The sequence below is a fragment of the Orbicella faveolata genome, unplaced genomic scaffold (assembly GCF_042242905.1).
Source record: "Orbicella faveolata isolate gen_17 unplaced genomic scaffold, um_ofav_v1 contig_25, whole genome shotgun sequence".
Classification (NCBI taxonomy): domain Eukaryota; kingdom Metazoa; phylum Cnidaria; class Anthozoa; order Scleractinia; family Merulinidae; genus Orbicella; species Orbicella faveolata.
Window position 1 is genome coordinate 26,013,109 of NW_028301553.1, and position 16,920 is coordinate 26,030,028.

The 16,920-nt window shown below is 38.0% G+C and overlaps 1 protein-coding gene across 1 annotated transcript; it reads left to right on the forward strand.

The window, feature by feature from the left end:
* Positions 1-71: 71 nt before the first annotated feature.
* Positions 72-16,920, forward strand: LOC110067776 (U2 snRNP-associated SURP motif-containing protein-like). The gene is made up of 24 exons (XM_020775110.2): positions 72-187; positions 308-409; positions 1,681-1,795; positions 2,665-2,771; positions 3,216-3,289; positions 3,780-3,889; positions 4,362-4,441; positions 5,272-5,437; positions 5,637-5,875; positions 6,691-6,734; positions 7,760-7,864; positions 8,477-8,543; positions 9,001-9,278; positions 9,958-10,063; positions 10,584-10,640; positions 10,985-11,064; positions 11,396-11,483; positions 11,954-12,070; positions 12,728-12,920; positions 14,154-14,192; positions 14,774-14,846; positions 15,477-15,687; positions 16,027-16,239; positions 16,332-16,920. Exons 1-24 carry the CDS (start codon positions 107-109, stop codon positions 16,581-16,583), a joined length of 2,997 nt encoding a protein of 998 aa, XP_020630769.2. The 5' UTR covers positions 72-106; the 3' UTR covers positions 16,584-16,920.

The following is a 16,920-nucleotide window of genomic DNA, read 5'->3' on the forward strand; positions in this document are numbered from 1 at the left end:
AAGAAAATTTTTAGTATATAATTGACTTAGTTATGGTGATTGACATAGGCATGCGTAGTGCCGTTTCAGAACAAAGCATCCTGGGTAGTACGCTCACCAAGATGTAATGGCGGCGAAGAAGCTAGATCCAGACAAAAGTCTTCCTTGGGGCTTGTCCCCAGAAGGGTTAGCTCCTGGATCGATGAAGGTAAGCAAGTTCCCGATATTTTAGTAAGCAACTTTTGCCCAAAAATGTTCACTTTACCTCTCGAGTTTCGTTGTTTCACGCGCTGAAATCAAGTTCATTGCTTCACCATGTTTCCTGCAGACGATCTCACAGAGCAAGTTGAAGTCTTTTTCTATCGGCATGATGAACGCTGGACTGAAGAAACCCGTTAAATCAAAGCAGGATGCTGAGGAGAAGAAAAAGGTATCAATTGGATGCCACTGTACTGTCGTAATTTTCCCGATCATGAGATCTAAGATCTAGTAGTGTTAACAAATAGTTAGCTATAGCTACGAAAAAGAAAAAGTAAGATTGATGAGCTTGATATAGAGAGCTCTTTTTATCGAGCCATTGAGGAAGTATTTTAAGTTCAACCATATGAACTAGAGAGAATACTTAGCCGAAAATGTAAGGCCGACCTTTTCGGTCAGAGATTGGGAAAAAGTATTGGGAAACGTTAATCAAAGCTCTAAAGTTAGCGTGAGAAAATGGACCATGCATTACTCAGTACAGCCAACAAGATATTTGAAGAAAACACTGGTTATCATGAGCCAAGGGCAAATAGCCTTTCAAGATCATGACAAAATGAAGGTGACATGTTGAGAGCCCTTTGACATTGCTGGCCCAAGAGTCATAACAAGACACAGCTTTTGATTGGTGTAGTCAGCAAATTTTAGCATGACTGGCTCAAGATCATGCGAGGGAAGTTATGACTGACTAACCTGCAGATTAGAATGTGGCTGCTGTTAATGGGAAGAAGCACTGCATGATAACCAAAATAACAGTGTGTAGGAGGCTAGAAATAAAATGACAGTATACCCTTTGACATCAGTTAAAATTTACATGTATAGCAGGTACAGAAGGAAGAGATCTGTAGAACACCTAATCTGTAGATGCTGTGATTATGTTTACAGTGTGACTACCTGAACTGATCCACTTGGAAAAGAGTTAATCAATTAGTATGTTACTTGAGAACAAAGGATAGCAATCTTTTCCTCAAATGAACCAATGACATTGAAGAATACAAACAATAGTTCTTAACAAAATTGAAAACCCAACAAAGTGTGAAGTGTTGCAAACCTCTCAGGAAAATTTGTGAATTGTTGATTGGTTAGTTTTCATTCTAAACTTAGTACAGTTTTCAATGGTTTCGGTTTAGTAGCAAAATGAGTTTCCAACCTAAATTTTTCGAGCTAGATTTACAATGATAATTCGCTGTCAAGGACTGAATCTCTTAAAGTGTCTATATCACATAGGAGTCGATAGTATTTCTGTATTCATGTCAAACAGACCTTTATTACTTGCCGACACGAGAAAGCTACCAATACATTGCTCTAAGTTTACATTTTGATTGGTTAGTTTTCCTCTAGGTGACCTGGTTCGATTAGTCGCATCATAACATGACTCTTGATAACCCTTAATTAGTGGGGCATTTAACATGACTGATAACAATTTGCCCTCGTGTGTGTATTTAGAAAGCAGAATCAGAGTGTGCAGAAGTGTTTGCAGATTTTGTGGCATCATTTGAAGATTCCCGAGTGGCTGGTAAAACTTTTGTACGTGGTAACACGATCAACCCTGAAACAAAAGGTACAGTAATAGTATTGGAAGTTTTTTTTAATACAGAATCAACTGTCATGTAAAATCAGTTTATGAAATGGTCAATGTTTTGTAGCAAATTTGTTGTTTTACACACCTTGCATATGTTATATTTTGATGTATAACCTGTTTTATTAAGATATATCCCCAAGGTAAATTTTTGGGTGAGAAGGAAACTCAGTTAAAAACTCACTATGTCATCTTACTGTGTGGCATGGAATTTTTGCAAGAATTTATTTCACGGCTCGGTGATTGTTTGTATTTTGTTGGAACTACATGTAATTTTGCGATTGTGAAAGACTGGTTTTTCTTGCTGGGTATTAATTTTTGCAATTTTCAGAAGTAGCTTTTAATTGAGGTACAACATTTTCATTTTTGTATTAAACTACATGCAATAGACAAGTGAAAACGACATACAGAGATGTAAAAAATGGTAATCAGTGTCACTGTTGTACATCTTGCCCTAGTGTGGCTGACAAGACCATCAGACAATCCTTTTCTGTAAACTTTTTAGCAACTACAGCACACCTGTAGTGTACCAAGGGTAATTTCATTGTTTTGTTTCTGAATGAAAGAGATGTTTTAAATAAATGCCACCAACAACATTCTACATGTGATCTTTGGATGTTTAATTTTACCAGTGGAGTAAAGTTTTGCAGGACCTTTTTTTGTGGGAACTTTTTTGCAGATATTTGTGGAGAAAACTGCAAAATCATAAAAGTTAAAACCCATAAAACCCAGTTATGCCACATGATATTTCAATAATAATTTATTGTTATTGGTTATTGGTAATGCCTTTGATGCTTTATCAAAAGATCTCAACCATGTTGACAAGGTTTTGTCGTGTAATGTCTTTGCAGAGGAAACTGCTTCAGCGCAAGCTGGAGCATTGTACAAGCCAATGGCAAAGCTGTCTGCTACTGTTATGGAACAGAAAATTAAGACTGAACTGGCTCCACCCAAGTTGGTGTGTACTTGATTTTATAAACTGTTGATCATTATAACTGGCATATTTTGCACGAGGCTGTGTAAACACATCAGTGCATTTTACAGGACTTAACATCTGTAAGTTATAGCTATGCAATAGGTCACAGAGATTACAGCAAGTTAACAGGTTGGTGTGTGCTTTAGCTCCACTCCATAACTGTGGGCTTTCTCAATGCGAGTAGGGTGCCCTTTGCTCTTCGTGTAGTGATCTTGTTGACATCAGCTGCTAATTATTTCACTAGCTGGCACTGAGGTACATGTGAATGGCTAGTTTTATATCCTCAGTCGCTTTTCCATGAGGAAACAAAACAAGCTACAGGTGTCCTGTAGCTGTAGCAACAGTCATCGAGTGTTTTGTCATACCCCACAATGGACTCACTGTTGCCAGGTACAACAAAGTTAAAGGTTCTCTAATTTCTTTCAGGAATTAAAGAAAAAAGCCAAAGAGAAGGAAAAGAAGAAGAGTAACTTAGAAATCTTTAAAGAAGAATTAAAAAGGTGAATATGGAACATTAAGTTTGTTCAAGGATGAAAATTAATATTAACTCACTTAAATTGTCAACCTGTCATCAACTTCTTAAAATGAGTGTAAATGGTTTACAAGGAATTTTAAGCAGTATTACGCAGCTCTTTTTAAACTAGGAATGATTTGCAATAATGACAATGAGTACAAATATGGAATGGATTCAATTGCTCCTTGAACCTTTTTCAAACATGGTATTTGCTGAAATTGCATACACACTACTGACTTTGTGACATGTAAATTTATATTCTCTCTGGACTGACAAATGACTTCCTTAAAGAAGAAAATTATTTGCAGGCTTGCAATAATGACTTTAATAATCATCTTAGAAAAACGTACATGTAAGAAAGTCACAGTGGTCTTTTGCTTCAGTGATAAATTTGGTGTCTTATACTCCTAGGCATTCTCTTGTCATAGAAAAACAAATTTATTAATTTTTACATGGTATTTTCTCATTTTCAACAGACAACAGAAGGAGCGAGAGATAAGGCACAGGATCAAGAAAGGAGATTTAGCAGATATTCCTAAAGAGGTTCTAGAAACAATGGCACCCTCACTTCTTATGCCTTCAAAGGGTATGTTTGGCAACTTGTTCTCTGTTTTATGGTTTTGTTTGAACGGTTTTCGTACAAAAGTACCAATCAGTAATTACATCTGACCTATGAATTGAATTGAATTGAATTGAATTTTCAAGTGTAAAACTATAGCTGAGATTTGTTTCTTAAGAACTGCTATTTTGCATTGTACCTGGACTTGGATTATTACTATTGGAAACACCTGAATACCGTGAATTTCTAATATTTTATCAATTTGCAGAGTGGGCAGTTATGAATACTTAGTTAGTGAAATTTTGTGCAGTACCAGCTGTATTGTACAGTGTACATGTATGACCACATTAAACATACAATACAGCTGGTACAGCACAAAATTTACTGCAGGGGATCCTGTTCTAGGTCTTTTGAGTAGCCATGAAGAGGTTTTGAGGATGCTAAGTTACTACTACTGATATTAAAGTTAAACTTGTTGAGGCATTTTGTTTCATTTCAGAGGAAAGCTATTCTTATGGTTCACATGATACTGGGGATCCTTCCACCACAAACCTGTACATTGGAAATATCAATCCAACAGTAAGTTGAAATTTAAAATAATTATTAATACTTAGGTGCATTTTTCTGTAGCTGCATTTTTATATGTTGTAGAAATTCTTTAGTGAAAGACCTATGTTCCACCACAAACGAAGAGGATTGAGTGAGTTAGTAGAAATTCTCTCAAATGTTTACTGTGAGGCTTCTATTGACCAGTCAGCCATCCATTTCATGCACTGCACTGTATGGAATGAAAAAAGATTTATTTTGTAGTGCACTAATACATGTAGATCTCCAAATAAGCATCGTTGCAAAGACACTATATTATTTTGTGTTTCTGTCCTTGGAAAAGTCTTCAAAAAGTGATCTGTGGAGCCAAGTAGTAAAATTGTCAAGTAGTCAAATAAGTGTTTAACAAAATTGGATGCTGGTCCAATAACCCAGCTTTTTCTTTTCTTTTTGCTTTTAAATTGTGGTCCACAAGTAGTGTTATAGGAGTGAAATGTCTTACCCTAGAACATGAAGCTTGATCTGGGATCCAGGCCTGTGGTTTAAGAAAAATTATGAGGCACCCAAAGTTTCCTAACCATGAAATCCTGGGTGCCCAGCACGTAAGCTTATATGAATAAAGTGAGTTTTTCCAGTCACCCTAAGGCAAATGTTAGTACCCTGTGGCACCTGGGTGTTTGTAGAACACAGCCCTGGGATCTGACACGCTAGCTATTGGGTCTCCCCCCAAGGGTATTCCACTTGTGTGATGTAAACATTATTTGGAAATACTTCAGCCATTATAACTAGAGATATAAAAGGAAAACAATATCTGAGCAAAGCTCTACCACAGTCTAAACTAAGCTTTTTATTTTTAAAATTAGATGACAGAAGAGATGTTAATGCGACTCTTTGGCAAGTACGGACCCCTGGCCAGTGTAAAAATAATGTGGCCCAGGACTGAAGAGGAAAAAGCCAGGAACAGAAACTGTGGGTTCGTTGCCTACATGAGGAGGAAAGATGGCGAAAAAGCTCTGAATGCATTGAAAGGTTGGGCAGGGTTGCTAGAAATTTTCATTCAGTTTCTTGTTATTCAATTTAGAGAGTAATTGTGTTCGTAATTTCAATCAGCCTGACATGGCAGGTTTATCCAAGTTTGAAACTTCCCACCCAGTTACTCCCTGGATTGTACTCTACTTGATCCAGTTACTAGTTCTTATCAATAACACATGTATATTTTTTATAACAGGAAAAGAGGTCATGTCATATGAGATGAAGCTTGGGTGGGGCAAAAGTGTCCCCATACCACCCCACCCTATCTATATTCCCCCTGAAATGCAAGAGGACACGACGCCACCTCCCCCATCAGGCTTGCCATTTAATGCCCAAACTGACAAAAAGAAGGACGACTATTCCAATGCTCCTCCCCCACAGGGAGCAGACGAGGAAGGCAAACGTGATGTTGATGCAAATGGCTTTGATAAGGAGGTGAGGCATGCAAAGATAATAACCACAGTCTTTTGCACTCACACATTAATTTACATGTATTACCACAGATAGCTTAGAAAAACCCTGTTTTCTCAAACATGTTTTCTCTTGGTACTTTTATTAAGACTTCCATGGTCATGAAGGACATATTCGACTTTCAGGGCTTTGTTATTTGAAGCAATCTATTAGTTGAATTGTTATGTCTTACTTATCTTTATATTCCACTCTTAATTAACTCGATTTGTAAAGCCTTGTAAGCATGATTTTTCTCACAAAATCCCACATTATAACCTTGCTTTTTGACACAATTAGAGATGCATGTTCTTCTTCTAAAATGTTTTTTTTTTGAAATGTTTTTAGCCTTTTCTGGGTGTTATTTTGTTATGTAATAGTGCTGTATCTTTAGATTGTTGCTTGTGTGTTGGGAAACTTATTAAAAGGACACCTCACCTTATAGATACAATCCTGTTATTGGTGTTTTTAATGCACATGCAAGGCTCCATTTGAGAAACTCTTCTTTGAAATAGAAAATTTTTCGGGAAGAATATTTCCCCCTTTTCTTCATTCTCAATGACATCAATTAACTTATATTTTCCCAAGCAAACAGTTTTTTCTAAGTAAACTCAAGAATTCCTTTAGTATAAAATAATGTAACATACCAAGGAATGCATGCAGTTGTAAAATTAGTTTCAATCCAGTTCTTACAGCAGAGATTCTCTGTACTTATGTTAATATACAGTAAAATAATGTAGTTCTACATCTTGTTGGCTTTTTTTTTCTCAATACTCACAAAGTCTTTGGCAATTGTCTCTTAGACCTTAGCCAATGCGGTCGTGAAAGTTGTAATCCCGACGGAAAGGTACCTTTTTAATGAAAATTGACTGTTGTTTTGTTATTCCCTTGTGGAATACCCTGGCTGATGTGTTTTCCAAGCAACCTTCTTGTGGCGGAATTGATACGTATTTCAACTTGCTAAGATGTCTGTACATTTTTTGATACTGTAGTTTGGTAATTATTGTAGCGACTACTAGTGTATGTGTTATTGTTGTTTTTTTCGTAAATTTAATGTACTGTGTGTCTTTTCAATCGATGTCACTTTCTGTTTACTGCCTCACTTTTTCTTTTAAAACTGTTGATGAATTGAACATTTGTTGTTCTTCAGGAATGGTTCATAACATTTAACACTGCATAGTAAAGGGTTATTATGTTAAATTCCCAATGTTTGTCTGTTCAATTTTTCGACAAAAAAAATCCTTTTGGTTCTTTATACAAAAACAATTTTTTTATTTGATTTCACAACCAGTTTTCAATGGTATATAGTAACATAAAATGGCATAGCCTAGCTCCTGTTAAGACTGTAATTGATCCCTTCTTTTTTGTTTCCAAAAACAGTAATTATACATAAGATAATTCCAAAAAACAAACAAATACCTGCTTCATTCAATCAGAACATCACATAGTTATTTTAACCAAGCCAGCCTCACATAGTCATGCTTACAGCTCTAGTTTACATGGTGATTTTATCTGTGGAAAGTCAACTTGGATGATATTTCTTTGCTGCATGTGACTTTGTATGATGCACTGCCTGCATTATGCCAAAAGTATTTACAACTTTCATCTTTCAACATCATTTGGTGCCTCGTGTATTGTTAAGTTTTGAAACATGAAAAAACCCTGACATTTTTTGGTTGTGCACTACACAGAGTTACTAACATGCAGCAAAGTTTTGGATCTAAATCAATCGATACAATTTATCTTTGCAACAGTAGGTTCATGTATCTTCTCTAGCTTTGTGATGAACTTTTACCATGTACAATTTCATGGTGACAGTCACTAACTTTGGCCTGTTGTTTGTTGTTGTGGTAACCTTGGTAATTCCAACAGGAATCTGCTGTGCCTTGTTCACCGTATGGTTGAGTTTGTGGTGCGTGAGGGACCAATGTTTGAGGCCATGATTATGAACAAGGAATTGAATAACCCTATGTACAGGTGAGATATTTGAAATTGTGAAATTTTATCTTTGACTTTTGTCAAACTTTACAAAGTTGCATGGAAGACTTTGTTAAAGTGGCGTTATAACGAGCATGAAATTTAAAAGTGAAAAGAATAAAAGAGAAATTTTCATTGACAAAAACCTACATATAATGGTCCAGTTGATTGTTTAAGAATATAGAACTATTTAAGTGTGCAGAAGCTATAAATAAATTGAATATTGTAATGAGTTATGCTTACACAACCTTATTACCAGTATATCAAATTGAAATAGTCTGGAGATTTTTTTCAGTGGGTTCAAAGTGTCTTACAAAAATTGCTCAAAAATAGTATTTTTGCAACTTGCTCTGGCCTTAATAGCAAACTGTCGCTTAATATCTTCATCTCGGTGTTGTAGGAGGTATTCAGTCATCAAATTATTTTAGTGCTGTTTTCATAAAAAAGGCCTCATAGTCACTGTGATGATGTCTCTTTTAAAAACAGGATTTTCTAAGGCAGTCATGTATTTCATCCGCAATTGTTTTATTGCTCAGTTTTTATCACAAATATATGAAGTCTTCCATTTTAACATTCACAGTGTTAAATGTATTAATCTTTGACCATCAACAGGTTCTTGTTTGACAACCAGAGCCCAGAACACATCTATTATCGCTGGAAGTTGTTTTCCATCCTCCAGGTTTGTTACATTTTTTAACGCTGTTGGAGATTTTCACCCAGAGAGTGTACATGAGTGACAGTATTGAACAACTTTCGCTCTTACATCAAAGTTGAAATGGGAACAAAAAATAGATTTTCAAGGGGACAGACTTTGGCTGAACCGTTTGTAGAGGCATTAAAACAAGATTCATTGAAATATAGCTTAATTAATGTATACATGTAGCTGGGCTCAGTCGATCAAAGGATGGAATTGTCTTTAAACAGATGAATCCCAAGTTATCACCATTATTACCAGTACCTTAGAGCAAACTTTGTGTATGCATTCCAACCTGTACCAAAATTTTCTTGTCCCCCACCCCCCCATAAAAAAAATCCACTCCAACCCTGCTTTTGTTAGGTACTGCAAGATATGTACCTTGACATATAGAAGTACTCCAACCAAAATTTCTCACCAATATGTAATGACATACATCTAGGGTGATTCACCAACAAAGTGGCGGACAGAAAAATTCAAAATGTTCCAAAATGGTTCAGTGTGGAGACCTCCTCAGTGTCATCAGTACACCATGAGTGCTGCAGCTTTTAACGCCAATAAACAACCTGTACCTCAAGTGGAGACACCCCTAGCACCACCGTCACAGCCAACAACAACTTCTGCACCTTCCTCACACAGTTCAAGTGGTAGCAGCAGCAGCAGTAGTGTTACACAGTCATCCACAGCAGCAAGTAGTCGGAAGGCTTCCCTTTCCAATAAGTGAGGGTTTATTTCTTTAGCCTCTTGTCAACTATCAGCTATTGGCATAACCCAGCAGCCAACTTCTGTCAAGCTGGAGCTGTTAGAAAAAGGAATCAAATGTTGGAAACAAAAAAGTTGAGGCGAATTGCAATTAAATTCAACACGATAATAGTATGGTGGTTGAATCAGCTATAAGTTGCAGTGCTGGTTTAGTCAAACTTGATAAGTTGAGTTGGACACGACAATAACAAGACCTTCACTATTAATTCATCAAGTTTAAACAAAGGAAATTATGTCTGTGACAGTGTCCTAATATTAGCATGGATTTTTATGATTTTATCTCTTTTCTTTTTTTCTTGTGAGCTAAGTTTTAGTTTCGATTTAGTTGCTTAGACAGTGTTTTACCCAGTGTTTTACCACATTTCTAAACACCTGGAAGGTCATCAAAAATGCTCTGCTGTGCATCATGCTTTTCACTCTCTTCTTGGTGTTTGGAAATGTGATAAAACACTTTCTCTTTTGTTTGATATATTACTTACTGGCATTAAGAGAAACAACTCCAATTTTGGTCAAGTGTGCATTTGTTCTAAATCATAACAGGTAGCAGTCTGTTAATGTTGCAAAAAGTAAGTTGCAAAAACCATCCCAGTGTTAACGATATTGTTCTTAGTTGTAAGTGTATATTCTTGTGTTGCAGACAACGTGACAAGCTGGAGGATATGTTGAGGGATTTAATGCCAGAAAGGGCCAAGATTGCTAGGTGTATGGTGTTCTGTGTTAATCATGCTGACTGTGCTGAGGAGGTAATTTAAAAGATAGCTCTCTGCAATTTTTTCTCCCCTTGAATGCTGCTTAGATAGGGACTGCCCATAAGGCAATTGTAAGTTGGAGATGCAGTTATTTGTGTAACCAAGATGCGAGGGTTGCCCAATACTCTGATCCAGAGCAGGTCGCCAAAGGGTTGACCATCTCTGACACAAAAGACTCAAAAAAATTTATCCTGATATTATGAAGCAGAAGGGGAGCGAAATGTGTGTGGATCAACACAATCTGTGATGGATTGCAACGGCATGCTACCATGTCTGTTCATGAGAGACTTAACAAAAATTTCACTCTTGCCCTACGAAGTGGGTTAGAAATGTCAGCAGATCAACATGATCGTGATGGATCACGACAGGCTGTCACCGTTCGTCAGTTCACTAGGGAGGAAGTCATGTACATTGCTGTGTCATGTCTGCATTGTAGTGCAGTTACTGTGTATTCACACTACATGTACATCGCAGTGCAGCTTCTTGTCTAATCCTGTTTACTGTGTTTATACAGGTTGTTGAATGCATTGCTGAGTCACTGTCAATCTTGGAAACACCGTTACAGGTCAAGGTGAGAAGGCGTATCACCCTCTTTTTGGAAATTATACTTTTTCTCTGTACCCCTTCCAATTGACTGGCCAATGTTAAAATGCCGGCCTAAGAAAATTCTGTAGGTAGCCCTGCATTGGACTGGCATCCCAATCAGAGTCAAGTAGCAATACTCTGAAATGATTCACACTATCAAAAGCCAAGGTGGTTGTTGACATGATATACACAAAGATGCCCCAAAACATGTGCACATGAAAAAACACCATTTCATTTTAACATGTTGTTCCCTTATCTCTGATCAGTACTGTAATAACTAGCCTTTTGGTAAGACTTAACCTTAAACCAGGTATTTTTTTCATCCTCTAGGTTGCACGGTTGTACCTGGTGTCAGACATTCTGCATAACTGCTCTGTTAAAGTACCAAATGTGTCATACTACAGGAAAGGGTAGGCTACTATGTCCATCCTCTCCGTTTTTGCAGCCTAAATTTTGAACTGTAAAATGACTTTACCTGTGTCAGAGTAGAAATAAATGAATTAAAAAGGCAGTCAGCATGTACATTGCAGTATGTTCTTTACTTGCTCTCGCATTATATTGACAATAACACTTAACAGTTAAGTTTCAAATCTAAGTGTTAGAATCTGTTGCAAGATATCTTGATTTAAGAGACTGTGAACACTGCCACACAGACACTTGAGTACCATACGAAGGTATATTCTAGGGATCTATCTCTTTATTGGTGATAACAAGACCCACTGGATAATTTTTCTGTTTCAGGTTTCAGACAATGCTCCCAGAGATATTTGGTAACCTTAGTGCTTCTTTCAAAGCTATAAATGCTCGCATGAAAGCTGAGACTTTCAGGGTAAGTTTGTCAAAACTGTCCCTTTTTTGTTCCTGCTCTTTGTGAGCCCCAAAACATCTTGTAATCATTACAAAACCATTACAAATAGATTATTGAGATACTATTACAAAAAGATTAAAAGTTAACCAAAGTATTATATTTTCTCGAATAAAAATATTTTTCACTTATGTTTTGTGTTTTTTGAGATTACTCAAGCTAAAAACTGAAGGACAAAAATTATAATCAGAAAACCTCACCGAAAAGTTACAAAACCTGAAATCAAAATTCTTGCTAATCCTGCGTCAGCTTAATCAGGCTTTGAACAACCCAGCTGAGAATATTAAAATGTACCCCAGGGAATGTGATTTTTACAGAGTCATAGGAATTCCCAGGACATTACTATGGCAGGAACACAAGGAAGACTTCTTTTAAGTGAATTAGCAACTCTTGACGTCTGTACTATCTCAAACTTTGTTGACTTTTATTTTCAGAAACAAGTTCTTCGCTGTGTTGCAGCATGGATGGACTGGGCTGTCTACACCCCAGATTTCTTGTATGATCTCCAAAATATATTTCTGGGTCAAGGTGAAAAATCTAATCAATCAGAGGTAATGTAGATGAGTATTTGAATTCTCCTTACTATTGTTCATAATTTTTGTCATTCTTTTTGGGAGGATCTTGCTTTCGGCCAGGATGGTTTTCTGAGGTGAAAAAAAGTGTTTCTTCTTGTAACCCAATTACTTTGTTTTTCACTATAACTGGCAGAACTTGATTGTTCAGCAGTCAAACCTCTTTGATGCATACATCAAAGGAGCAGACCCTAGCGTCAGTACTATGGAGGTGTCCTCATTATAGAGGAAGAAATCATATGAATTCTGGTTTCTCTGGGACCAGCTGAACTGTTCATTATGTGGAGGTGTCCGTAAGGGGAAGTTTGACTGTACCACAATGCAAGTTTGCTTTCAGCACAAGCTAATGCAAAAATAATTATTATCTTCCTTTATTCTTGGTCTGTCAAGAAAACTTTCCTTAATTAAAAGATCTAAAAAAAAAATGAAACAGTTCAATCGTTGCAGTAAAGTCTGATTATTAGAGACGCAAGAGTTATTTCCACTTTATGGATGAACAGTTTTTTGCAGTTTTTTTGAACAGTTTTTTGTGTAAAAATTGCTATACTGACTACCATATACCTAAGCATACCTAAGCTTGTAGGGGGTTGAAAGCATTGTTCACCAATTTCCAGCTTTTTGGTTCTCTTGCCCTAGGTTGCGGATCAACCCCTCAAGTCTCTCTATCCACTAGACGGAAGCTTTGGTAGCACTAAGGATGATTTAGATGGGGCGCCGCTAGACGTTGATGGTGTCCCTATAAAGTCAAAGGACATGGACGGCGTTCCCTTGAAACAGATTGACATTGATGGGGTTCCATTATCTGGAGATGATATTGATGGAATGCCAAGTAAGTTTGGGTATATGTCAGGGCTGTAGCTAGTAACAATAGCACTTTTCACGGTTAATTTTTTTAATTTGCATTACAATGTAATCCAACGTGGATGCGAGGTAATTTCGGGCTAACACTACAAAATAGCCCGAAATTGCCTCACATACATGCGAGATTTTATTGTAATGCAAATGAGCAAAGGTAACCTTGAAAAGGGCTATTGCCTCAGTCAGTTTTTCTTCGTCGTTGTTGTTTTGTTTTCTTTAAGAGGAAAAGTAAAACACTGCTAGGAAATAAATAAACAAACAAAAATCATTGCCTCAGTCACAATTTGTTTTGTTGATAGAGGAGTGGGTCATGTACTACTGCACTCCATTCTTGCTCTATAAACGTCATCACAAGATGTATTTGCTAAAATGTTTTTTTACTGCGCCTTTCAATAAGATGCGAACTCTAAAATTGAAAGCTCAACCGATAAATGAGTTTTTCGCTACCATCAAACAAGTGTTCGGTGGCTCCTCCCGGCTTCCGACAACTGCCGAGCACTGTTTTGTTGTCTGAACTGTGCTCAACGATTTGATTACCGCGCGCTCGGCAGTAGTCGGAAGCTGGGAGGAGCCGCCAAACATTTGATTGACGGCAGCGAAAAACGCATTTGTCGGTTGAGCTTTGAATTTTAGAGTCCGCATGTTATTGAAAGGTGCAGTTAAGTGTATTCAGCTAAACTACATGTTGGGCGAGTGATATAACTCTGAAGAATAATTTACTGAGTTTTATAATAAAGTTTCCATATAACGCGCGTTCTAATTGGCTGAAAGAGCGTGCTTTATCAGAGAACAGAGCACGGGTGACGCCACTTTTGCTCGTTTGGAAAATAAAGTTTGGTTTGAAAATTCAGCCAAATACGTGGGAAAATTATCGGATTCTTGATCATAAAACAAATAAAGAAGCCTCGACTGTGTTCTGTTCTGTTGTAAAGTACTTAGGAAGCAGTAGAGCACTCAAGAAGTAGGGAAAAACACTCAACTTCGTCTCGTGTTTTCCCCTACACTTCTTTCGTGCTCTACCGCTTCCTGCGTGCTTTACAACAGAACAGAGCACAGTCGAGGCTTCTTTATTTGTTAATTAAAGACAAATGTTATGGGAGGGGGGGGGGGGCAGCCCTCGTTTGCTTCATATTACCTTTCTATTAAGTTTTTTTAAGTTTAAGTTTTTTATGTTATGTGTTTGTTTTTGTCTTTCTCACCTCAGTGGACAATAAAAAGACCCCAGACAAGTCACGTGATAAAGGTAAGAAGTTTCGGGCCCAAATTGGTAAATTCAGTCAATACAGTAACACATTTTGCCCAACATGGAAAGCTGGCAACAAGGTTCATCTTGACCTGAGCACCTAGAAGACACGTCTTGAGATACAAAGTGCTAAATACCAGCAGTGAGACCGCAGAGCCCCATCCTTCAACTTATGGCTGTAGGATGGAGCCTAGAATCCTCCATGCGACAAAAGATGGCGGATTTACATTTTACCACAATGCCTTGCGAACCTGACACAGCCTATAAAGCACAAGGACAGCCATTTCTTTGCACTCTTTGTCTCTGTGTTAACAACGCTGTGCATGCTAGAGTTGAAAGTTTTAGAACTTTTCTGAACGTATTTATGAGCGTTTTTCGGATTTTTTCTTGCGCTATGAATTAAGGGTAAATGTACTATTCGCCATGTTTTTTCCTACAGAGAATTGTAAGGGACGCTCTCCAGAGTTTCCCTTCACCTAAACGGAGTGTAGATGAGACTGGTTTCCAGCCTACCTCAATGTCTATTGTTAGCATCGCTGATTATCATTACAATTTTTTTAACCACCTCATTCTTTGATCAGATGTTCCTCACGTTGCGTCAAAATGGGATCAGCCTGACTGGGAGAGAATTGAGGAGCGTGAGCCTTCACCAAAGTGAGTACTCGTCGTGATCATCGAGAACAGACCCGAAAGGATTTGAATCTGGTTGAAGGGTTTCATTCAAACAACGAGTTTTATTAAACAAGTAGATTATGAGCTCGAGATATATTTACACTAATACCGATTAGTATAAATCTGATAGCATTCTATCACGAATGCCGTTCTCTGATTGACTACGCTACTTACTATCTATTCTGTGGTAGATAGTGAGTAGCCTAGCAGTGTGCGCTTGCTAACAAACTGGCGGCCGCTCCTCAGCGTTTTTGAAGTGTGTGTGAAGAGGATTTAGATAAAGTTTTGAACGACCAGTAGATTTATACTAAAACAATTAGATTATTTATTCTTTCTCGATTTCTATGCGTGATAACGGACGCATCCTCGTCAACTATCGCGCGATAGAAGTCTCGAGCTCATAATCTAATCATAATCTGGTTGGTAAGCGTTCTCTGTTTTACAAAAACGGCCCAGAACCATACGAATAAAGAAAAAAATGGGCTTTCTTCTTTTCTTAGTTCTCGCTTGTTCTATTATGTTATATTGCACATGAAGTTTAAAATGTTTAACTTCTGGTAATAATCAAAAATGAAAAAAAAAAAACTTATTTGTAACCATTCTGTTCGTTAGACCCCCTGTCAAAGAAGATTCTCCGAACAGACCCGAAGAACAGCCGAGTGCTTCCGTAGAAACCCCGCGAACCATGGAAATCGACGAAAGCAGACGGAGAAAGCTTCGAGAAATCGAACTGAAAGTTGCAGAATACGCTCAGAAACTGGAAGCAAAAGGCGCGAGCAACCTAGCTCAGCAGTGCGATGTGTACAGGGCCAAGTTACTTGAGGTTAGAAAGACATGATTTATCATATTTCATTGAATATGGCTGCCTTTGGATGACATGGCAGGAAATCCTTAGAGCGTTTTAATGTTTTCAGTTTTAAGATTAGAAATACAAATCTCTTTACTGATCTTCAGATAGTTCTAGTTATGAAAATCTGATGGTATTGTAATGATTCGATTTAGCGCCTTTGATAAGCCCCCTTCCCCCGGCCCCCTTCCCCCGTCCCACCCCCTCCCCTGCCCTTTCCGCGGAAGTTGTTTCAGATAAGCGTCCTTGAGATATCAATGCAATTCATTGTCCGTTGTCAAATCCTTGATCTTATATCCTATATTCATTCACTAGGCAATTGAACCGAAAGAATCGAAGGAGAAAAAGAAAAAGGGAAGCAGCCATACTAACTCCCCATCGGAGTCTCGCCGAAAGAAGTCTCGCAGTCGTTCCAAGTCCCCATCGTCCAAGAAGCGAGGTCGTCGGTCCCAGTCCTCTGAAAGTCGCTCTCCTTCGAGATCTCCCGCGCGGAGCAGGTCACGATCGCCATTGACAACATCACTGCAGGTACGTTAGCTTTCGAAAATTATTTGATATAATTCTTTAGTTATCAATAGATTGCCGTTAACATCTGATATTTCTGGGTTTTTTTCCTTCAGTCTTTAAAGCACTACGAGTCGCGCACACCTTCGCCTTCCAATTCAAGACGGTCACGATCCCGCAGCCGGAGTTCATCCCGCGGGCGCGGAAGGTCTCGGTCCCGAAGTCGTTCTCCTGTTGGAAAACAGAGGCGTAAACGGTCCAGATCACGGAGTGGAACACCCGCCAAGAAAAGTTCGTCACGAAAGAAGCGATCGAGATCCCGATCAAGATCGCCGTCCAGGAAAAAGAGTAAAAAGAAGAAGAAGTGAATCAAATGAGTAGCAATAAGAATAAAAGTCGCACATTGAAAAGACACTCGAAAATAGACGCAGTAATATTAGTTGCAAGATACTTTTGATCTTTGCTGTAAAATATTGAAAGTGAACTCCATTATAACAATACTATCAGCCCGGCTTCTCTCTCACGCCGTCACGTTGGTGATTACCAGCGTTACACAACGTCAAAGGGACTGATAACTGCAGTGACAAGTTTTGCCTTTTCTTCGAAGTGTTTTATAACTCCAGTCCATCGTATTGATACAGTGAGCCGTGTCTTGGTTTTCCTTTGCTTGAGGACTACTGAATAAAAACGTCACTCTCAAAGACA